This window comes from Heterodontus francisci, chromosome 29, assembly GCF_036365525.1.
Source record: "Heterodontus francisci isolate sHetFra1 chromosome 29, sHetFra1.hap1, whole genome shotgun sequence".
Classification (NCBI taxonomy): domain Eukaryota; kingdom Metazoa; phylum Chordata; class Chondrichthyes; order Heterodontiformes; family Heterodontidae; genus Heterodontus; species Heterodontus francisci.
Window position 1 is genome coordinate 21,911,794 of NC_090399.1, and position 24,976 is coordinate 21,936,769.

The 24,976-nt window shown below is 39.8% G+C and overlaps 1 protein-coding gene across 2 annotated transcripts; it reads right to left on the reverse strand.

Annotated features, from left to right (window-relative positions):
- Positions 1-1,582: 1,582 nt before the first annotated feature.
- Positions 1,583-23,839, reverse strand: LOC137345976 (uncharacterized). Of its 2 annotated transcripts, XM_068009242.1 has the most exons (6): positions 23,694-23,839; positions 22,292-22,666; positions 10,761-10,862; positions 8,208-8,287; positions 6,360-6,463; positions 2,453-2,537 (listed from the first exon to the last, which is right to left on the reverse strand). In XM_068009242.1, exons 1-5 carry the CDS (start codon positions 23,767-23,769, stop codon positions 6,395-6,397), a joined length of 702 nt encoding a protein of 233 aa, XP_067865343.1. In that variant the 5' UTR covers positions 23,770-23,839; the 3' UTR covers positions 2,453-2,537; positions 6,360-6,394. The 2 variants fall into 2 exon arrangements, with proteins under 2 accessions (XP_067865342.1, XP_067865343.1); XM_068009241.1 differs by lacking the exon at positions 6,360-6,463 and having other exon boundaries at positions 1,583-2,537; positions 8,232-8,287.
- Between the last annotated feature and the right edge of the window lie 1,137 nt (positions 23,840-24,976).

Consider the following 24,976-nt stretch of genomic DNA (forward strand, 5'->3'; position numbering starts at 1 on the left):
AGATTCCAACCCTGCTTTGACTTCTTAATACCAAGGGGTATTCTATGTCTGTTTCATAAAGATCCACAGCAGAAATGGGGTCTGAACAGGAGGAAGATTATAGTTACAAAAAGGAGTGAAAACTGTTTTAAATACCTCTTTGTCAACTACAATGATGCTGAGATGGTTGATGACAAAGAGGCAGATGAAGGCAGACTGAAATCTCACTCCTGAGTTTCTCTGCAGACCTCCTGCCTCCGTTCCTCAGCTCCAACCACTTTCAATAATTCCCTACATCACTTACCTCCTCACACCCAGGCTCTCCCCACCCCCCCACCCCCCACCTCATACCATGACTGATGTACACTATGTGACTCCTTATTTGGGCAAATGGTCATGCCTCTAGGTGGCGTCTTGATGGGATTTAGCTGTCCCACTGTCACACCTGCAGCTCTACACTTTTATCACTAGATGGCGATCATAAGCAGTTGCCTTTATCTGCAGCCTCAATATTGCACTCCTGAGGGAAATTAACTTTGACCTGACTTTAATGGGCAAAGCCACAGAAGATTCAGTGGTTGTTTCAATGCAAATTTCAGTTGTTATCGTGAATGGAGTGAAATTGGTCCATGGCAGTAGGGTAAAACTAGCCATAGTGAACTGGCAGCCCCTTTTACACCTCAGCCCATTTTCTATTCCACTGGAGCCAGTAGTAAATAATATTGTTGTGAACTGGGTGGCTAATTTGTTATCAGTCAGTTTCATGCAATTGACGTGGATCAATTTCACTCTCTGAATTCAGTGGCACTATAGTCAGTTGGAATGAGAGAAAAAAGAAAAAAAAAGGACTTGCATTTAGACAACACTTTTCATGACCTCCGGATATCTCAAAGCACCTCACAGCTAATTGGATACTTTTGAAGTTTAGTCTCTGTTGCAATGTCTCACAAGATCTCACAAACAGCAATGTGATAATGACCTGATCATCAGTTTTATCAGTGCGAGTGATAAATATTGACCAGGACACCAGGGAGAATTCCATAAGGGTAGATGGAGAGGTTCAAACACTACATGACATATGGCCGATCAATTCAGCACTAGAAGGGGACAGGAGTCAGGGGAGCCCTGTGATGAGAACCTCAGTGGGAAGCCTTTCCAGTAAAAATGTCCAATGTAATACCATTGAGTCATATTGGTTTCTAGCAAAGAAAGAGCAAAGTTAGCCCATCTTGTCTATGTCAGTTCGTTACTGGAGCAATCCAAAACCAATCTCATTGCCCCATGCTATTCCCATAACTAAAAAAAAAAGCTCTGTACCTACCTTTGTTTAGTTTAGAGATACAGCACTGAAACAGGCCCTTCGGCCCACCGAGTCTGTGCCGGCCATCAACCACCCATTTATACTAATCCTACACTAATTCCATATTCCTACCACATCCCCACCTGTCCCTATATTTCCCTACCACCTACCTATACTAGGGACAATTTATAATGGCCAATTTACCTATCAACCTGCAAGTCTTTGGCATGTGGGAGGAAACCGGAGCACCCGGAGGAAACCCACGCAGACACAGGGGGAACTTGCAAACTCCACACAGGCTTCAATTGTTTATTTAATTAGGAGATCCAACAGTCTCTGTCACAACCACTCTCTGTGGCAAAGCATTTCATGATCCAAAGAGCCTCTGTGTTATGAAATTGCCCCTAATCTCTCTCCAAATCCCCTCTTTGATTATTCTAACTTGATAACCACTCAGATCAGGCTGTGTAATCAGATGAGATTGGAGTTGATCTTCAACTTGATGCCTGGACAATAAACTTCCATTACATACATTGCCCCAATAGAAAATGCTCAACTTTCATTTCCATTGGTTTCAATGAAAATATTAAACGTGTGGTCCTATAACAGGTGGCCAAACCCCAACACTAGTTTTACACCTGGGTGGCAAGTTGAAAATCAATCTCTTAGTTTTTCATACTCGTCCGAACAAAACCCTTCATAATCTTACAAAAATTCCAACCTAAGCCAAATTTTGACACTCTCCCATTTAACTATGCTGTGCTGCAGTTCCCTCTTTTAAGACCTGAGTATTCCATGAAATTAATAAGTCTACCAAATATAAGCACTAATCAGAAACTGAGTTCTGAAGAAGGGTCACTGACCTGAAACGTTAACTCTGCAGATGCTGCCAGACCTGTTGAGTATTTCCAGCATTTCTTGTTTTTATTTCAGATTTCCAGCATCCGCAGTATTTTGCTTCTAAACTAATCAGAAAGGATTGGGTTTGATGTTTAAGACTAGAGGACTAGTTATAGTTCAATGTTTGTAGCCAACATGATATTTTTTATACATTTACTGTAAGTATTAGAAATAAGGCATCATCACAGAATGGTCCAATATTAACAAGGTAATAATTATTTTATGATTAGTTGTTCAATATCTGAAGAGGATGTTTGATATTCTCATCAGTAAGATGTATCTTCCTTCCAATAGTTCCTGTAGATTCAGATGACTTTATCTCACTGTATAACACAGCAGGATTGCTTGTTGATGAATTCTGAGACCAAATAAAAGAAAACACAAATTGGGTGAGCAAATAGTTATTAAAAAATAAGATGAATACATCTAACAACCTTGTCTGTACAAGAGGGGAACTATTAACAGGAGAAACTTCCCAGACATTCTGATTTTGTAATTTTCACTCGTCTTTGAAAAATATTATTGCATTTAGTAATTACTTTCATCCAGCAATATATTAGCTATACATAACCCTGCATCTAAATGAATAGTTTTAGGATTTTGCTCCATGATCGTGCTTGTATGAATTTGGTCCGTCAGACTTTGGGCATCACAGATTACACACACATATGGTCGGCACATTTGCAAGGAATCCATTTTCCACAGGGGCTCCTTTTTCAGATTTGGTCACTTTTGTGCTTTTGCTTTGAAGGTTTTTTTTAATGTGCTAGGTTGAGATTTTTTGTTTCGATTCTCCTGGTGCCTCCCCCCGTCCCCCACAGTGACTGGGGTTTGTGAGGGCGGTGTGAGGGAGAGGGTGTGTGGAGCGGATAGAAATTTAAACTTTCAACTTCACTGGAAAGGAAAATTGTTCATGGCGAGACATATAAAAGGCGAATCGTTCAATATCACCTATTTTACATAATTGGCCAAAGTTAAAATTGCCCCCACTCTCTGGGAAATCCATCCGACCTTTGTTCTAGTTCAACATATAAAAATGGTAGCTGTTGCGATCATTGTAAAATGTGATATTTCAAAGTGCAAAGATTAATTTGTGATGCATGATGTACCTGTTAAATAAACTTGTCCTTGAGTATGGTAACTTGATACCTCTTTCAGCACTTACTTTGCAAAAAGTGACAAGTTGATGCTTATCCTTATTTTGCTGTTTTCTTGTATGAAAGAACCAAATTCTGATTATTTTCTCTACTCCTAAAATGGATTCCCTATCTCTTAACCATGTTAGTGCCTCTTCATCACTAACAGAGGGTCAAGGAAGGGGACAGAGCTTTATCAAAAGCAAGTCCTGGCACACTATCAATGTCCAGTGTGGACAAAAAGATGACACAAATAACCCATCAAATGAATCCTTCAGTAGAAATCTACAGGGTAGAAATGGTGGTACCATGAAGTGTTATACAATCAGCTGCCAGTTATTTGTCCTGCCCAATATTCAGCTCCAGTGAAGTGAATAAAATGGAATATCAGACGGATGGAAAAACAGGCAGCTGATTTGACAACATCCACTTAAACCTGTCCTGGCTGTCCTTGATTAACTCACGCATTTCTATACGTTCACTAATTGTATCTAAAACTATGAATTTGCCCACAAGACATTAGGCTAGGTGGTTCATAGTGATTGAGTTAATTCTTCTCTTCATTCTTGAACAGAAATGCTACATTTCGCATTCTCAAGTGCCTTGGCACAATTTTCATATCTAAGGATATTTGTAAAATTGTGGGCACAGCCCCTGCTATCTCCTCTCTGACTTCCTTCAATAGCCTAGCTTACATTCTGTCAGAACCTGGTGACTTAGTCACTTTGAGTTCTGCTATTTTTTCCCCAAACCAATCCATTTTCCACAGTTATTTCCATCAGTTGTTCCATATCCTCCTCTACTTCACCTATATTTATACTTGCACCATCATTTGTAAAGAATGACATAAAATCTTTATTTAATGCCACTTTGATCCTCCACAACTAGATATTCCTTTCATCCATGGTCTACCCTCTCTTTAATGATTATTCAATTTGCCTATAAAAGTCCTTCACTAGTCACATGCAGAGATCGAGCACTGCTCACTAGTATCCCCATTGCCAGATTGATTTTCAATATTTAAAAAGGCCCGAGGTGCTAGTTATCTTATGGTTGTACAGCCGGGCCATTACTTTATTTTAACTTTTATAAGTCTTCAAACCACAACCTCTGACTCAGAGGTGACCATGCTACCGACTGAGCCATGACTAACACCTACGTACTCACTGACTTAACATTTACAGTAATAGTGCAAGACTTCAAATTCAATTCTTTTCAAAGAGGCGACTTAGAGACTGATTAGGAAATCACCCTGTGTGTAATCTTTAATAGAAAACATCAACCTTTAGCATTGTCATGTGGATGTTACAGTTGATATCTATATATTATTAAAATCCTCTGTATGCCCACAATTCCTATTGTTACAATCGGTTGCACTTTTATTTCAACATCTAACTTGAAGCTGCCAATGTAAACTGACAGAAAACCCGCAAGCCAAATGGAAAATATTAATTTAGTTGTATGAAACTTTGCCTGAGACTTTGTTACTGGACATTATTACATATAACTTGTATTTTGAAAAAAAGCAAAGCCGAGCAGCTAAAGATGGCCATGCACAATTTGTATATGAGAAGCCAAAGGCCCACCGGAGACACAGGTGATTACTCAGTCTAGCTCGAACAATGAGGGTGCTCTCTGATTCAGTTTCCTAGCATGGTTTTGCTAATTCTGATCGTCAAAAGCCATCAACACCCATTGACTTTGAAAGAGCCAACCACCCCCCTCACCAAGTACGTCTGAACAACTTTCAATTTCAAAAATCATTCCAGAAACTTCTGTTTCAAACAAAGGGGTGGTCACATGACATAACTATCTGTGTAACTCTGATAGTTTGTGAATTGTGCCTTTGAAAGCAGGCAGTAACTGAACTCGAAGAAGGAACATCTCTCCTCTCCCTCTCTCCAGCAAAGTCCCAGGGAAACCTCAGCTTCAGCCAAATCTCAAATCTACAGATCCTCACAGTCAAGAACAAAGAGGACGGGTAAAGCCTCTTATCAGCCTTCCTGAACCAGAGAAGTAAGCTCAAATTGTGCACGTGGTCCAGCGAGGACTTCAAGACTTCAATTTCAACAAAGGACACTGGAAATACACTTCCATATTTAAATTCCATTTTTATTAAGGACTCTACTCCACCCTCCCAATTCTGCTTTATCCCCTCTGTATCTATTTGCGTGAGTGTGTGCCTCTCGTATGAATGTGAGCGTGGACGCGTCGTGTATTTTAGTAATTTTAACTGGTTTAGAGTGATAAGGTTAATAAACTCACCTCTTTCTTGTTTAAACTCAAGAAAACCTGTCTGGTTCATTTGCAAGTATATGAGAGTAACAGGAGCAAGTGCTCACTGAGTTGGTAAGTTAAATCACTGTGTTAAAAGGATTGCAGTCAAACCAGAGAAGGGGCGAAAGTGGAGCTTGAGACCCCCTTCCTCACCTGCTCGTAACAGAACATTCAGAATGGAAATCCTGTATGTCTGTAACAACTTAGGCCAGTTGGCTCTCTAGAGTAAGATTTTGAAATCTTTTACCCATCTGTCTGGCTATCTTGCATTCAGCAACTGACTGTAGGGAATGCCATGGACAATTCACACATGTCTCAGGAAACTGGACAAAGTATTTGTGCTTTTATTAAAATATCTCTGAACCATTAAAACTTGATACACATATTTTTTCTGACAAGTGGTGATAAGAGGTGATAAGAGGCGTTAACTTCATGTTGCGCCTGTAGTCTAAATAAACCTTGTCAGTCCCATTTCTTAGCTCTTCCTGCGTGGAGCGTTAGATGGTTAATTCTTCAGTGTTTAAGTAAAATAAATACTTAAGTTCCAGTTGGCATTGAGTTAAGGTTGTCTCTGATTTTAATCTTTATTTCTCGCTTTAACCTATTCTAAAAGTGACTCGGATTTCTCCCAAATTCTCATGTTCCTTTCTCCTGAATTGAAAATTGTAATTAAAGAGAGAGAGAGATTTTAAAATTAGATTAGTATTGACAATTGCATTGTAAGGTGGAGGCCAGTTTAAACAGAATGGTTATATTTTTATACTCACATTCTGTAACAAAGTATATTCCATCACTTCAGTGGTCACTCATGTTTTCCTCTCAGTTCGTTTTGAGGTCTGTTGATACCTACATGCTGCACATCAGCACCAGGCTTTGAATAAACATAAACCGGAAATAAAGATTAAAATCTGGCATAACCTAACTCCATACCAACTGGAACATATGTGGTTACTTAAGCCCTGAAGAATTAGACATCTCATGCTCTGCACAGGAAGAGCTATGAAATATTTTGTCCACAAACATTAATCAGAAGTTGAAAGCACGATATAAGTGCAAGTTATTTTTCTTCAGATAGTTCATCACAATCAGAAATATTTCACAGATGTATGAGGCAGAATAAAAAGGCAAACTTATTTTAATATGGTTAAAAAAATCTAACAATGAACGATATGCCAATGAGAACATCCTTACATTTCAGTTATAATGATCTAGATTCCTAACTGCATTGCATTAAAATGAATACAGGAGCATTGTTGTGGATTTCGGGCAAGAACAGGCTAAGCTCTAGTCCAGAATCCAAGTCACTTCTACAGGAAAATCCTCGCACCCCAACCTCACATAGTCTTTCTTACATCTTCTCATATTGATCGAGTCATTCCATGAGGACACTAGGAATCCGCAGCTCAGACTGGAGGAGTAGGGGTCTACACCATTCGCAATCTCCAGGATTTCAAGGAATTCATGAAATATGGGATTGTCCGTGAAATTAATCTTTAAAGTATTATTTAAAATAAAATGTGAATTATTAATAAAATAGTTGGTTTGAAAACTTCTCCATAGTCACTGATGCAAAATCACTTTACTGCCTTCTTTCTGGGATGATGTGATAATTAAATCTAATTGTTGACTAGTTCAATGAGTGTGTGTGTACTTGCTATGATTTACAGCATGGGAAACTTGCCGGTCTTCCAGTACAAAGAGCTGTCGATGATCGAGTTTTGCAGACATGCACATTCCAAGGTCCAGGACTATGTGCTGAGTGATGCACTAAAGCTTGGGGCAGGCAACGCAAAGGCTCAATGGGGAAAGGCCACTGTGTAAGACCCTCCCACCATAGTATACCGAGGGGCTGGAAACTGTGTAAAACCCCTTGGACTGTAGGCACCAGAGAATGTTTGACATGAAATGTAAATGTACTTTGTAAAAACAACCTGTAATGGCAAGTGCAATGAGACACCTCATGCACTGTATCTAAAGAAATTGATCTGTATTGCATTTTATGTAGTCAAATTTGAACTTTTATGTAATGTATTTTTACAAATTTTATGAATAAAGTACATTTTTGTAAATAAATGATGTACAGGACCAGGTGATATCAGTTTGGTTGAAAACATTACATGACAGGCATTAGTTAAAAATGAGTTTAAATAAAACAAAGCAAAATACGTTTCAGCTCAGGATGGTGTGAAGCAGTTCCCAAAAGGGACCTGACATGCAGTTGGCAATAAATTGTTTGTTCTTCTTGCAATGTAATTAGGTTTTTATTTGAAGAAAGAAACTCAATTGATCACTATGTGGCTTCAGAATCACATATTAAACGTAAACTGCAGAAGCGACTGACCAAAACAAAAAGCAAGCGACAATGACCTCAATATTTAAAAGGGCAACTGTTGTCTATGTTGTTAGAATGCAGCCATGAAATATCTAGAACATTACTATTTATGTCATGACAGACAAGCGAAAAGCATTGAATTTCTCCATGATTTAAGTTCATCCCTAAGCAAGCGGAATGGGAATCCTTTTGGGCCAGCACTTCGGCAGTGCTGGAAAAGCGGTAAGATTAGGAATTATTGTTCAAAGATCAACTAGCCTAGTAGGTAAAATAATCTGCTTACCTTTCCACAATGTATACAATTTACCCGATCATCCTGAGTAGCATGTTCCTTTTCTGTTTGTTCCTGAGTTTGCTTACAACCTAAGGGGGAAACCTTTTGTTAAACTTTCTTTGGTATTGATTAATTATTGATCTCGGAATGCACTGTCTAGATCAATACTCCCATGCTAAAATAATTAGACATTAGAAAAAGGTTGGAACAGTGTGGAGGTAAAGTTGCACATCTAACATTCCTATTCATCTTCGCAGGCAATTTACCTGACTGAGTTTCACAGGCTGAGCAGTGGCTCTGTGTGTCAACCATATTGGGAGGTAGAATTTGCTGTTCTGTACTATTATGATCACTATTACAGGCAGTTACAAGCGATTGTTGTGCTTGCTCAAACCGTGCAATTAATTTTGATGTTAACTAGAAGAATGGCAAGGCTTTCAGAATTATTTAAGGGTTTATAAATCCCGAGCTTCACTAAATCAAAATAATAATCTGGATAATGCAATATTCTGTCAATTTTATCTGTACTGGAAACATGTGATATCCATGTTTATTGGTTGCTTTACTTCTGACTCTTATGGGCAATTTTAACCAAACTTGCATGTTCAGAAGCTGACAGGATTGAGTACAGCACTAGTTTTACATCCCTCCTGAGTTATTCTTTCGGAATGGAGGAAGGCATATAGTGGGGTTCCGCAGGGGTCAGTGTTAGGACCCCTGCTTTTCTTGATAAATATTAATGAATTAGACATTTGCAGATGAGACAAAACTTGGAAGTATAGTGAAATGTGAGGAGGATAGTAATAAACATCAAGAGGACATAGGCTGGTGGAATAGGTGGACAAGTGGCAGATGAAATTTAATGCAGAAAAGTGAGAAGTGACTCATTTTGGTAGGAAGAACTAGGGGAGGCAATATAAATTAAAGTCCACAATTCTAAAAGGGCTGCAGGGACAGAGAGACGGGTGTTATGTGTACAAATCATTGAAGGGTGAGGGCAGGTTGAGAAAGTGGTTAATAAAGCATAAGGGATCCTGGGCTTTATAAAAAGGGGCATAAGTACAAAAACAAGGAAGTTATGATACTGGACACTAATTTAAGGTGATTGGCAAAAGAAGCAACAGAAACATGAGAAAAAACCTTTTTATGCAGCAAATGGTTAGGATCTGGAATGCACAGCCTGAGAGTGTGGTGGAGGTACGTTCACTCGAGGCCTTCAAAAGAGAATTTGATAATTATCTGAAGAGAATTAAGTGGTAAAGGTCAGCGGTCAAAGTTGGCTGTCATCTAGTACAGGCAGTCCGATTTGCAGGTGACCAGGCAATGATGACTAGCACGATGGAAGGCCTTCAACAGATGATGGATTCCCTGAATAGGATGGCGGAGGAGTATAGAATGAAGATGAACATCAAAAAGGCAAAAGTGTTGAAGCTGGGAAAAAACCGAATCGGAGAGAGACATTAAGGTAAATGGGCAACAACTGGAACAAGTATCGGAGTTCAAGTACCTTGGAACAATACTGACAGAAGATGGGAGATGCATGAGGGAGATAAGATTGAGAATTGCAATGGCAAAGGGTGCATTCAACAGACGAAAGGAATTGTTAACCAAACGGTTGAGCATCAACCTGAAAGCTGGAATCATCAAAACAGATAAATAGAGTGTTCTCTTAGATGGAGCAGAGACATGGACCCTGTGCAAGGCAGACATCAGGAAGTTAGAAGCGTGTGAGATGTGGTTCTGGAATAGTGGATGTGAAGATCAGCTGGTCAGAGTGGGTGACAAATGATAAAATGCTCAGAAGGGTCGAGGGTTGTTCCATCATCAAAACCATCAGAATAAGGAAAACGAACTGGATTGTTCATGTCATCAGATAGAAGGCCTGCTGAAAACGGTGATTGAGGGGAGAATGGAGGGTAAAAGACAACAAGGAAGGAAGAGACTAGCAATGCTAGATATGGTGAAGGATGATAGGAGTATCTAAAGAAAATGACCTTTGACAGGCAGATGTATGAATGGGGCAAGAACCTGCTGAAAGGCAGAACACCAAAGAAGGTCTGAAGAAAAATGTCTACAGGGTTCCGTGTAAAAGGCGGGGAAGTGGAACTACGTGAGTTGCTCGTGCATAGAGCTGGTATGGAGACAATGGGCCAAATGGCCTCCTTTTGTGCAGTGACCATTCAATGATTCTATCAATTTGTCCGAGAATAATATTGGACAGAGTGTAAAGCAGGTGCTCCACCCGATTCTGTGAGATTCAGCCAGTTCGGTTAAAATCCCACCTGTGTGGTGCGTTACCTTGGATGAAAGACAACAAAAGATTGGGTTTTAAATTGACAATATTACATAAATGAGCAAGAGCCCAGGGAGAATTCTATGTTATTTTGATTGGGCTGAACTGAGCTCACTTTGAACAGAGAAATATCCTTCATTGGTTTTAATAATCTAAAGAAGAACATTTTTAATCCACCTTGGGTGTCAATAATATATTTGAAAAGCTATAATAAATAGAGAGAGAGCATATGTAAGGGTACCTGAAACTGTCACACCATCACTGCTTACCTCCTCGCATTTTCACAGTGAAACATAAGAAGATAAAAATAACAACAAGGCTAACATATCGAACTTTGGCTTCAACTCCTGGTGTCTGTTTCTTGTCTGTATCTGTGTAACAAGATTTAGTCATTGAAATAATAGGAACATTCACTACTATTAATAGTTAATTCAGTACATTCATTTGAGAGAGGAAGCTCTGATATAGGGAAAATTGGAACTTCAGCTAGATTTATATTTAATTTATACATCCTAGGTTGTTGTAACTGAATCAAAGACTTTCAATTAATTATTTACACGACTGTTAATAAAGAATCTTAATCTTTTCCACATATTGTAACTTTTTACCTGACCTCTTTCTGACTCTGTGCAGAGACTGCAAAGTTCTATGGGCTTTTAACTTTAGATTTTTAACATTAAAAGCTAAATACAAAATGGACCAAAAGGATTCCTTTACATAAGAACATGAGAAATAGGAGCTGGAACAGGCCATTTCGCTCTTCGAGCCTGCTCTGCTATTCAACAAGATCAAGACTGATCTTCTACCTCAAATCCACCTTCCTGCACTATCCCATATCCATTAATGCCATTTGTACACAAAAGTCTATAGACCTCTATCTTGAATATACTAAAAGACTAAGCATCCACATCTTTCTGGGGTCGAGAATTCCAAAGATTCACAACCTTTTAATTGAAGAAATTTCTCCTCATCTCAGTCCCAAATGGCTGACCCCCTTATTCTGAGACTGTGACTCTGTGTTCTAGATTGCCCAGCCAGGGGACACATTTTCTCAGCATCTACCCCATCAAGCCCCTTAAGAATTTTTATATCTTCAATTAGATCACCTCTCCTCCTAAATTCCAGGGAATATTGGCCTAATCTAATCAATCTCTCCTCATAGGACAATATCCTCATCCCAGGAACCAGTCTAGTGAAACTCTGTAGCACTCCCTCTAGGGCAAGTATGTTCTTCTTTAGGTAAACCAGAATGTCACAGAGTACCCCAGATGTGGCTTCACCAATGCCCTGTATAATTGTAGTAAGATTTCCTTACTCTTCTACCTCAATCCCTTTGTAATAAAAGTTAACAGACCATTTGCCTTCCTAATTGCTTTGCTGTACCTAGATGGTAACTTACTTTGATTCATGTACAACAATACTCAGGTCCCTCTAAATGCAAACATTTCCCAGTCTCTCACCATGGCAGATGAAATTTAACGCAGAAAAGTGTGAAGTGATTCATTTTGGTAGTAAAAATGAGGAGAGACAATATAAATTAAAGGATACAATTCTCAAGAGGGTGTCAGAGCAGAGGGCCCTGGGGGTATATGTGCACAAATAATTGAAGGTTGCAGGGCAGGTTGAGAAAGTAGTTAATAAAACATATGGAATCCTGAAATTTATAAATAGGGACAGAGAGTACAAGAACAAGGAAGTTATGATAAACTTATATAAAACACTGTCTCGGCCTCAACTGGAATATTGTGTCCAGTTCTAGTTCCCACACTTTCAGAAGGATGTAAAGCCATTGGAGAGGGTTCAGAAGAGATTCATGGGAATGGTTCCAGGGATGAGGAACTTCAGTTACATGGATAGGTTGGAGAAGCTGCGTCTGTTTTCCTTGGAGAAGAGAATATTTAATAGGAGATTTGATAGAGGTCTTCAAAATCATGAGGGGAAGATGACACATGACATGGTAGATAGGGAGAAACTGTTCCCATTGGCTGAAGGATCCAGAAGCAGATTATACCAATTTAAGATGATTGGCAAAAGAAGCTACAGTGGCATGAGGAAAAGATTTTTTGTGTAGCGAGTGGTTACGATCTGGAATGTACTGCCTGAGAGTGTGATGGAGGCAGATTCAATCGAGGCCTTCAAAACTGAACTGGATAATTATCTGAAGAGAAAAAATTTGCAGAGTTACGAGGAAAAGGCAAGGTAGTGGGAGTAGGTGAGTTGCTCAGAGAGCCAGTATGGACACAATAGGCCAAATGGCCTCCTTCTCTGCTGTAACCATTCTTATGATTCAAAAAACATTCTGCTTTTTTATTTTTCCTACCAAAGTGGACAACTTCACACTTTGCCACACTGTATTCCATCTGCCATGTTCTTGTCTACTCACCTATCTTGTCCATATCCCTCTGCAGCCTCATTGTATCCTCCTCACCACTTTCTCTCTCACCTCACTATATTTCGTGAGCAAAGTTGATACATTACACTCTGTCCCCTCACCTAAGTCATTAATATAGTTTCTAAATAGCTGAGGCCTAAGTGACCCTCTAGTTACAGCCTGCCAACCCAAAAATGTTCTATTTATTCCTACTCTTTGTTTTCTGTCCATTAACCAATCTTGAATCCACGATAATATATTATCCCCAATCTCATGAGTCCTAATGTGTAATTACCTCTTGTGTGGCACCCTATCGAATTCTTTTTGAAAATCCAAATACACGACATCTAGTGGTTCCCCTTTCGTCTTCTTACGAATTACATCCTCAAACAACTCTAACAGATTTGCCAAACACAATTTCCATTTCATATATCAATGTTGACTTTGCACCATCATATTGTGATTTTCTAAATGCCGTGTTACCACATCTCTAATAATAGATTCAGGTTTTTTGCCTGCTGCTGATGTGAGGCTAACTGGCTTAGAGTTTCCTGTTTTATCTCATCCTCCTTTCTTAAATAGAAACATAGAAAAATAGGAGCAGGAGTAGGCCATTCGGCCCATCGAGCCTGCTCTGCCATTCAATATGATCATGGCTGATCATCCAAACTCGGTAACCTGTTCCCGCTTTCTCCCCATATCCTTTGATCCCATTAGTCTTAAGAATAATACCTAACTCTTTCTTGAAAATGTTTAATGATTTGCCTCAACTGCTTTCCGTGGTAGAGAATTTTACAGGTTCACCACTCTCTGGGTGAAGAAATTTCTCCTCATCTCAGTCCTAAATGGTTTACTCCTTATCCTTAGACTGTGACCCCTGGTCCTGGACTTCCCCACCATTGGGAACATCCTTCCTTCATCTAGTCTGTCCAGTCCTGTTAGAATTTGTAGGTTTCTACGAGATCCCTTCTCATTCTTCTAAACTCTAGCGAATACAAGCCGAATCGACCCAATCTCTCTTCATATGTCAGTCCTGCCATCCCAGGAATCAGTCTGGTGAACCTTCACTGTATTCCCTTCATAGCAAGAACATCCTTCCTCAGATAAGGAGACCAAAACTGCACACAATACTCAAGATGTGGTCTCTCCAAGGCCTTATATATTTGCAGCAAGACATCCTTGCTCCTGTACTTGAATCCTCTCGCTATGAAGGCCAACATACCATTTGCCTTTTTAACTGCCTGCTGCATCTGCATGATTACTTTCAGTGACTACTGCACAAGGACACACAGGTCTCACTGCACCTCCCCCTCTCCCAATCTATTGCCGTTCAGATAATAATCTGCCTTTCTGTTTTTGCCAGCAAAGTGGCTAACCACATATTTATCCACATGAAACTGCATCTGCCATATATTTGCCCAATCACTCAACCTGTCTAAATCACACTGGAACTTCTCTGCATCCTCCCCACAGCTCAAACTCCAACCCAGTTTGTGTCATCTGCAAACTTGGATATATTACATTTAATTCCCTCATCTATATCATTAATATATATTGTGAATAGCTGGGGTCCTAGCACTAGTCCCCACTAGTCACTACCTGCTATTCAGAAAAAGACCCGTTTATTCCTACTCTTTGTTTCCTGTCTGCCAACCAGTTCTCTATCCATGTCAGTACCTTACCCCAATCCCATATGCTTTAATTTTACATGCTAATGTCTTATGTGGGACCTTATCGAAAGCCTGCTGAAAGTCCAAGTATACCACATCCACTGGTTCTCCCTTATCTATTCTACTAGTTACCGGGTTCTGTTTGCTACTTTCCAGTACTTGGGAACTGTTCCAGAATGCCTTAGATTCGAGAAGATCAAAACCAATGCATCCACTATCTCTGTAGCTACCCTTTCTAAACCCTTTGCCTGCAGTTGTCAGGTCAAGGGGCTTTGTAGCTACTTCGTCCCAATAATTTCTCCAATACTATTTCTTTACTTACTGATTTCTTTAAGTTCCTCGATATCGCTAGACCCTTGCTTGCCCATTATTTCTGGATTTTTTTTTGTCTCTTCCAATGTGAAGACAGTCACAAAGTATTTGTTTGATATCTTTTCCATTTCCGAATGCCCCATTATAATTTCACCTGTCTGTGCTTCTAATGAAGCCACATTTACTTTCACCAATCTCTTCCTATTTATATACCTATAGAAATGTTTACAATATATTTTTATGTCTCTTGTTAATCTACTCTCATATTCTGTTTTCTATTTCCTTTTCAATTTCTTGGTCCTCCTCTGCTGAATTCTAAGATCCTCCCAATCCTCGGGCTTACTAGTCTTTTTGGCAATATTATACATCTCTTCTTTTGACCTAATACTATCCTTAACTCCTCTTGTTAACCACTTTGGACCACTTGTTCTGTGAGGTTTTTGTGCCTTAAAGGAATGTATATTTGTTGCAGATTGTGTATTAATGCTTTAAATGCTAGCCATTGCTTCACTACCATTAAATCTTTTAATGTAGCTTTTCAATCTACTTTAGCCAGCTTACCCTTCATACTTGCATAATTTGCTTTGTTTAAATTTAAGACCCTAGTTTCGGACTTAACTAAATCATTGCAAACTCAATATAAAATTCTATCATGTTATGGTCATTCTTCCCTAAAGGCCACTTTCTAACAAAGTTATTAATTAACCCTTTCTCATTGCACAATATAGATCCAAAATAGTCTGTTCTCCAGTTGGTTCCTTGACATACAGATTTACATAATTATCTGGTATACATTTCATGATTTAGTTCTCCACACTATTACTGCAAATTTGGTTTGCCCATTCTATATGAATATTAAGGCCCCCCCCCCCAAACATGATTACTGCATTATCCTTGTTATATGTTCCTCCAATTTCCTTAATTAAACTTTGCCCTGCACTACAGTAACTGATAGGGGGCCTGGAAACAACTCCCGTCAATGTGTTCTGCCCCTTGCTATTTCTTAGCCGCACCCAAATTGATTTTACTTCTTGATTTTCTGAGTTATGATACTTTCTCTATGCTATCTCTATCCCCTCCTTTATTATCAGGGCTGCTCCTCCTACTTTTCTCTTCTAAAAGTTAACTCTTCTGGAATATTTAGTTCCCAACCTTGGTCACTTTACAACCACATTTCCAAAAAGGCTTTTGGCTCAAACCTATTAATTTCTATCTGTGCTGTTAATTCATCTAATTTGGTGTGACTGCTTCGTGCATTCAGATATCCTGGCTTTAACTTTGACTCTTTCTAATTTCCTCTGACCTTACCTTAGTCACGAATGCCCTATTACTTTTGATACTCGCACTGTCCTTTCCTGACCTACTCTGCTTATTTTCACCCAAAACATTACTTTGCTCTAGAACCTTGATATCTCACTTGCGGCTTTTGAAGTTACCGTTTCCTGTATCCACCCCCACCCCTTTATTAGTTTAAAGCTTTACTGCCCCCTTTATTAGTTTTGACAGACAAATAAACTGCCTCCATTGTGTTACGTTTGTCCTCGTCAAAATATCTTGCTATACATAATACAGTGCTTAATTCTCACTTGTACCTTCTCCTCATTGTACATACGATATATAATCCACATTCATATATGGTCACAGATACCATTTTATGTATTTGCTTTGTATTTCATAGTTCCATAGCTCTCATTCATAAACTGAATTATTATTAATATTGGCTTTTAAGTGGAGTCCATCCCAATGGAACAGCTCCCTCTTTCCTCAGTACTGCTGCCAGTGGCTCAAAAAGTGAAACCCTTGCCTCTCACACCACTCTTTCAGCCACACAGTTAACCTTCTAATCTGTTTATCTCAATACCAATTGGCACCTGGCTTAGGTTCTGCTTTTTAATTTGAACCCTAACTCCTCAAACTCTGTCGTCAGAATATAATTCCAGTTCTATCTATGTTGTTGGACCACAACTACTGGATCCTCCTCCTCCCACTCCAAATTCCTCTCCAACTGTGAGGAGATGCTTTAACTGTGGCAATGGGCAGGCATCACAACCTTTGAAACTCCCAGTCTTGGCTGCATAGAACAGTATCTTTTCTGATATAGTGTTCCCTATCACTACCACATTCCTTTTTACTCCCTGCACTTGAATGGCTCCTGTACCATGGTGCTATGGTCAATTTGCCCATCCACCTCGCAGTCCTTGTTCTCATACACACAGGTAGAAAGTATCTCATATCTGTTGGTCAAAGTCAAGAGCTAAGGTTCCTCTATCCCTCCATGCTGGATCCCCATACTTGCCTGACTCGCAGTCACACCCTCCGGTCCCTGACCATTGACCAACTCTAAAGTTCCACTTAACCTAAGGGATGTGACTGTCTCCTGGGACAAAGTGTCCAGATAGCTCTTTCCCCTCCCTGATGCCCCGCAATGTCTGCAGCTCGGACTCCAGCTCAACAACTCAGAGCAGAAGTTCCTCGAGCTGCAGCCACTTAATGCAGATTTGGTTGTCTGGGATCTCAATACTCTCCACAAACTCCCACATGCTGCATTTACAGTACACCACCTGCCCTGCCACATCTATCTAATCTGGTTCCTTTATTTGATTAGTTAATACGTTTTTTTTTAATTGGATCAATTATTTTAGTTTTATTAATTAATTGGTTTATCTAGTTTAAGTTACTAATTTAGTAAAGTAATAGCAAGCTAGTTTCCTTAGAAAAAAAACTGCAAATCTGTAATACCCATCAAACAATCACCTACCTACTTGCTGTCCTGTGACATCACTCCTTGACTATTGTTTCAACTTTGAAGTTCTGGCTCCCAAATCTCCACCTTGGCTCCCAGCTCCCACTTTTTCTTTCAGCTCCTGATCTTTTCCATCTCAGCTCTTTGTCTCAGCTCTTGCTCTTTTCAAACTCTACTCTTGCTCTTTTCAAACTCTACTCTGACTTTCAGCTCCCGCTCTTTTCAATCTCTGCTCTTTTTCTCAGGTCCTGCTCTTTTCAATATCCATCCTAGCTCTCAGCTTCTGCTCTTTTCAGTCTCCATTCAGGCTGTACAAGCTCTTGACCTTGATCTCGAATATCTCCACCCGAGGGATGTCTAATGCTCAGGCATTAAAGGCAAAAAACTGCCTCCATTGTGTGTTAGGTTTGTCAATGTCAAAATATCTTGCATGTACATAATACAGTGTTTAATTCACACTTATACCGTCTCCTCATTGTACATACGATATATAATCCCCAGTTATATGTGGTCACAGATACCATTTTATTTATATGCTTCATATTTCATAGTTCAATAGCTCTCCTTCATAAACTGAATTATTATTAATGTTGGTTGTTAAGAAATCCCATCCTATTATTACATGGATAATTCTGAATGATCTGTGGCCCATAATTTGGTTTATCCACACCTATTGCTCCAACCTGCCTTCTGATTAATGTTTTAGGCGCATCTCATACTTGATCATTTCATCCCTGCTGGGAGGGCAAGGTTCTCCATTTGATTACGTCAAATGGAACTACAGAAAATTGATCTGTGAGCTAATCCCTTAAACACCAAAGTTATGTTAACATTTTATAAATCACTGGTCAGGCTTCAGCTGGAATATTGTATCCAATACTAGACACCACAATTTAGGAAGGACATCAAAGTCTTGGAGAGGATGCAGGGGAAATTTGGCAGAGCTGTACCAAGGATAAGGGAATCCAGGAATATGGGGAGACTGGAGAAGCTGGGATTGTTCTCAGAACAAAAGGTTATGGGAAGATTTAATCGAGGTGTTCAAAATTAGATAGGGTTTTGATAGAGTAAATGGGGAGAATGTCAGGACAACCAGTAACAAAGGACACAGATTAAAACAATAGGTCAGAGAACCAGAGGGAGATGAGCAGAATGTTTTTATGCAGCGAATTGTTAAGATCTGGAATACACTGATTGGAAGGGTGGAGGAAGCCGATTCAATAGTAACTTTCAAAAGGGAATTGGATGTATACACGAAAAGGAACCATTTGGAGAACTTTGTGGAAAGAGCAGGGGAATGGGTCTAATTGGATAGCTCTTTCAAAGAACTAGCACAGCCGCCATCAGCCGAATGGCGTCGTGAAATCCTTCGATTGCGAAATGATTACTTGGTGTCTGTCTTCACTGAGGAAGATACAAGAAATCTCCCAGAATTAGAGATCCACGGGATTGGGGAAATGAGGAATTGAAGGAAATTAGTATTAGTAAGAAGACTGTACTGGAGAAATTAATGGGGCTGACGGTTGATAAGTCTCCAGGACCTGATATTCTACATCCCAGAGTGTTGAAAGAGGTAGTGGATGCATTGATGATTATCTTCCAAAATTCTACAGATTCTGGAATGGTTCCTGAAGATTGGAAGGTCACAAATGTCACCCCATTATTTAAGAAGGGAGGGAGAAAGAAAACAGGGACTACAGACCTGTTAGCCTTACACCAGTCCTTGGGAAAATGCTAGAATCTATTCTAAAGGATGTGATTAATGGACAACATGGATTTATGAATTGGAAATCATATTTGATGAACCTGTTGAAGTTTTTTGAGGTATATACTTACAGAATTGATAAAGGTGGACATGGTATACTTGGATTTTCAGAAGGCTTTTGATAAAGTCCCCCACAGGAAGTTGGTTGGCAAAATTAAAGCCCTTGGGATAGGAGGTATATATTAGCATGGATTAAGGATTTGTTAACAGGCAGAAAGCAGAGAGTAGGAATAAATGGGTCATTCTCACATTGGCAGGCTGTGACTAGAGGGGTACTGCAGGGATCAGTGCTTGGGCCCCAGCTGTTCACAATATTTATCAATGATTTGGATGTGGGGACCAAATGTAGTATTTCCAAGTTCGTGATGACACAAAACTAGGTGGGAATGTGTGTTGTGATGAAGATGCAAAGTGGCTTCAAGGGAATTTGGACAGACTTAGTGAGTGAGCAAGAACGTGGCAGATGGAATATAATATGGAAAAATGTGAGGTTATCCACTTTGGTAAGAGGAATAGATGTGCAGAGTATTTCTTAAATGGCAAGAGATTAGAAAGTGTAGATGTACAAAGGGGCCTGGGTGTCCTTGTCAATAAGTCACTGAAAGCTAACATGTAGGTGCAGCAAGCAATTAGGAAGGCTAATGGTATGTTAGCCTTTATCGTAAGAGGATTTGAGTACAGGAGTAGTGAAGTCTTGCTTCAATTGTATACATCCTTGGTCCCCTTACCTTAGGAAGGATATTATTGCTATAGAGGGAGTGCAACGAAGGTGCACCAGACTTGTTCCTGGGAGGACTGTCCTATGAAGAGAGATTGGGGAAACTGGGCCTGTATTCTCTAGAGTTTTGAAGAATGAGAGGTGATCGCATTGAAACCTACAAAATACTGAAAGGGATGGACATGGTAGATGCAGCTAAGATGTTTCCCCTGGTTGGGGGGTCTAGAACCAGGGGACATAATTTCAAAATAAGGGGAAAGCCACTTCGGACAGAGAAATTTCTTTACTCAGAGGTTTGTGAATCTTTGGAATTTTCTATCCCAGAGGGCTGTGAAAGCTCAGCTATTGAATACGTTTAAAGCAGAGATTGACAGATTTTAGTTTAGTTTAGTTTAGAGATACAACACTGAAACAGGCCCTTCAGCCCACCGAGTCTGTGCCGACCATCAACCACCCATTTATACTAATCCTACACTAATTCCATATTCCTACCACATCCCCACCTGTCCCTATATTCCCCTACCACCTACCTATACTAGGGGCAATTTATAATGGCCAATTTACCTACCAACCTGCAAGTCTTTTGGCTTGTGGGAGGAAACCGGAGCACCCGGAGAAAACCCACGCAGACACAGGGAGAACTTGCAAACTCCACACAGGCAGTACCCAGAATTGAACCCGGGTCGCTGGAGCTGTTAGGCTGCAATGCTAACCACTGCGCCACTGTGCCGCCCATAAATACAAATGACATCAGGGGATATGAGGATAGTGTGGGGGAAAGGCATTGAAGTGGATGATCAACCTTGATCATACTGAATGGTGGGGCAAGTTCCTGCTCCTATGTTCCTATGGTTGAACCTCTGTTTTGAAGGCACCTTCAGACATGATGAAAAATAAAGAGAAGTGACACTTCACCACAATCCCTGATCTCAGACATGGGAAGTTTCATTTTGTGAACCTGAACAGATCACGTTGTCCCTTGTGCAGTTTGAAGAAGCACATCAGGTCTTGGCTTCTAAAACACAAGAGGTTAAATGGTACAAAATCATGGTAATGCAGACAGTAATCTTCTGATGAGGATTGCATGCCCCTGTGGCAATTCCCGTAAGAACTATTTGTATTCTATAAAATGATCAAATCAGTGATTCATTCTGAAACCAAAGCTGAGAACTAAGTTACGATTGTCCATGTTAGTGGGCTAATGCTTAATGCATTGAATACATTAACATGACAGTCATCTGTCCTGTATTTTAATGGAAGGCAAGATAATAATTTAAGGTGAGGTCCGTGTTGCGAGCCAATGCTTCAATAAAAGCCCATTGCTTCCCCATTACAGGATCTAACAACTCCTGGAATAACTCCAGAATTTTTCCTCAGTGACTCCTACCCCAGGAGAATTCCAGTTGAGCCAATCTCTGTATGAAGAAATACTTCCCGATATCAGATCTGAACTTACCTTTCACCAGTTTATACCTATGCCCTACTGTCCTACATTGAAAACAAATGTGTCAATAACTAGATAGAAGTGATGGCTAATGGAATATATTAATATTGTAACTTTATTCCAGTGATCTACCCATAAATAAGTATATTGTGAAGGGGTACCACTCGCTCAGCAGGATAGATGAAGTGATTTTAAAATTCTCATCCTTGTTTTCAAATCCCTCCGATCTCTATAGTTTCCTCCAGCCCTGTAACTCTCCGAGATCTCTGCCCTCCTCTAGTTCTGGGCTCTGGATCATCCTTGATTTTAACCGCTCCACCACTGACAGCGATGCATTCAGCTGCCTGGACCCGAAATTCAGGAATTCCCTCCCGAAACCTCTACCTCTCCTCCTTCAAGAGCTCCTTAAAACCTACCCGCTTGGTCAAGCTTTTTGTCACCTGTCCTAATTTCTTCTTCGCTGCCCAAGTGTCAAATTCTGTTTGATAAGTCCTTCTGAAAAGCGTCTTGGGACTTTTTACTAAGTTAAGTCGTTGTATAAATGCAAGCTGTTGTAGATATCCATTACAAATGTTCCCGCCCCATATTCTGGAACACAAAATGCAAAAATCGGAACTACTTATGTCAGAAAAGACCAGCTTCGCGCGTTGCAAGCAAATAAATTCCCCATTTCATGTAGACTTATGTAACTGACACCAGTCCAGTTAATATATTATTACTGGAAATGTTCTTAACCATTGAACAAAACGAATTCACACCGGGGGAGAAAATACATACCCATTCCATACCCGGTGTCGGATTGGACAGTTAACATTAACCTGGCCATTTCTATTCCTATTGAGTCGGCAATGGATAATTCATAAATCCCGCTGTCATTAAACTGTAAATCTTTCAGCAACAATGAAGCATTTTCAGGAAAAAGAACAGCCCGATGTTTGTAGCCGTCAGGAACAGACAGGTAGTGGCAGCGTCCAGTGAGGTTGTTGTCTCTCTCCGATATACATCTATATTCCACAATTCTGGTCCTGTCTCTGATCCATTTGATCCGAAAGTAACCGCCTGAGTTTGAGACTGTGTAAGAGGTGGGTAGGAGCACAGACTGACCAAGGGTTCCATTCACACTGTCCTGGTTCACTCTCAGTGTCACAGCGACTAAAGGTAGAGATAATAATTGTGTTAATATATGAGTGACAATATCTAAATAATACAAACATTGTTTAAACTACAGCGCATAACTGTATGATTAGATTAGATTAGAGATACAGCACTGAAACAGGCCCTTCGGCCCACCGAGTCTGTGCCGAACATCAACCACCCATTTATACTAATTCTACACTAATCCCATATTCCTACCAAACATCCCCACCTGTCCCTATATTTCCCTACCACCTACCTATACTAGTGACAATTTATAATGGCCAATTTACCTATCAACCTGCAAGTCTTTTGGCTTGTGGGAGGAAACCGGTACACCCGGAGAAAACCCACGCAGACACAGGGAGAACTTGCAAACTCCACACAGGCAGTACCCGGAATCGAACCCGGGTCCCTGGAGCTGTGAGGCTGCGGTATAGAATGGAAATAAATATTCACGGTGTTTTACATATTTCAACACCACCTCTTGGGAACATTCTGCTCTACAGTTCCCTGTAACTGAGCTGGACTCCAGTACCAGTCCATAACAGTTCATTGTGATATTTCACTGATATTTGTGGAAGGACTAACTCGCATGGAATTTTTACATCTTTCCAACACAGTAAAACACTAATTGGTGAAAACACTGCTGTTGCGAGAATGTCGAACAGGGTCTAAACGGAGAAGCAGAGGCAGTCCTGCCCGCTGGAATTATTCTGAACAGTTTTGATTCGGCAAATTTTGATTTAATTTAGAATCACAGAACAGAAGGAGGTTATTCGGCCCATCGTTCCTCTTTAAAAGAGATATCAGAATTGTCCCGCTCACCCGCTCTTTCACTGTAGAACTGCAAATATTTCCTTTTCTCAAACTCGGCAATTGCTAAAAACAAAAAAAAACAGTTCTCACTTGGCAAGAACCGCTACTAATGGACTTGTAAATATATGTTATTACATGGTAGTTTGGACTGCGCATTATACCGCCGGATAATTCCTCCACCTCTTTCACAATCCAAATCTTATATATTAATTGTAGCAACTCTTACCGATCCGAGCCAAGAGATTGCAAGTGAAAAGATAGACACCACACACACTAGAAGTTCCATTTCTTTTAAGTAGCATTTTGTTGCAGATTCTGTTTAACTGTTTCCAGTTGAGTTTTATCGGAAGAAATGCTCAGAACATCCGATGTGGAAACATCAGCAGGTAACTGGTGAAGTTTGATAGCAACAAATCAAAAATGGAGGCCTTTACTTCCAAATCGACCTCGTTTTAATCTGTGGTCAACCTCAGAACCAAATCGACAGCATCAATGATATTGTTTTCTGTTGCCTGAAAGCTGCCTTAAAACCTAATGATGATCTTAGGCCAGAGGTTTCCAAACTGTGGTCTTAGTATCAGAGGGTAAAATTGTCACTGGGATCTCCTGATCTTTTGCTGTAACTTCGGATGAAACATGAACAAGAAGAGGCCATTCATTATCTCTAACCTGTTCTGCCATTCAATTAGACTATGGTTGATCTGTATTTCAACTCATTTACCAGCCTTGGTTTCATATCTCTTCACACCCTTACAGAACAAAAATCTTATGTCCATAGGGATTGGTACTGGGACTGCTGTTGTTCTGAATTTACATAAATGATTTGGACTCAGAAGCCTAATGTACAGTATTAAACTTCCTGGAAGACGCCAAATGCAGTGTCGAGTTAATACAGAGGAAGACTGGCAAAGTATAAGGCATCTCGAAATTTGCAGAATGGGCTTATCAATGGTAAATTAATTTCAAGATAGATATGAATGAGATGTTGTATTTTGTTAGGAGAAATAAGGAGGCCACATACTCCTTTGCAAGTAAGAATCTAAATGGGCTAGAGGAGTAAAGGGATCTCTGGGTACAGATACACAAATCATTAAATGTAGCAATGCAGGTTAACAAAGCTATAAAATATATAAATGAAGCATTGGGGTTTATTTCCAGAGAAATAGAATTCAAAATGAAACATGCAATGTTAAACTTATGTGGAACCTTAGTTATCCCATTTTTAGAGTACTGTGCACAATTCTGATCACCAGATTACAAAAAGAATATAGAAGCATTGGAAAAAGTACAAAAAAGATTTCCAAAATCATACCAGAAGTAACAGGATACAACGATCAGGAAAGACTGCACAGGCTAAGGCTCTAGTTTATAGAAAAAAGACTGAGACGTGACTGGACAGAGGTTTTCAAAATGATGAAGTGGGTGATAATGTGAAAAATATGAGATATGAACACCCAGACCAATTTCAAGAATTACTTGACAAGATTTCAAGTTTTGAGACTTTATTAT

Coding starts and splice junctions, on each gene's coding strand:
- LOC137345976 (XM_068009241.1), bottom strand. CDS start 23,769: ATGCTACTTAAAAGAAATGGAACTTCTAGTGTGTGTGGTGTCTATCTT. Junction 22,667..23,693: donor CAATCTCTTGGCTCGGATCG/GTAAGAGTTGCT, acceptor CTCTACCTTTAG/TCGCTGTGACACTGAGAGTG. Junction 2,538..8,231: donor ATGCTACTCAGGATGATCGG/GTAAATTGTATA, acceptor ATTTGGTCTCAG/AATTCATCAACAAGCAATCC.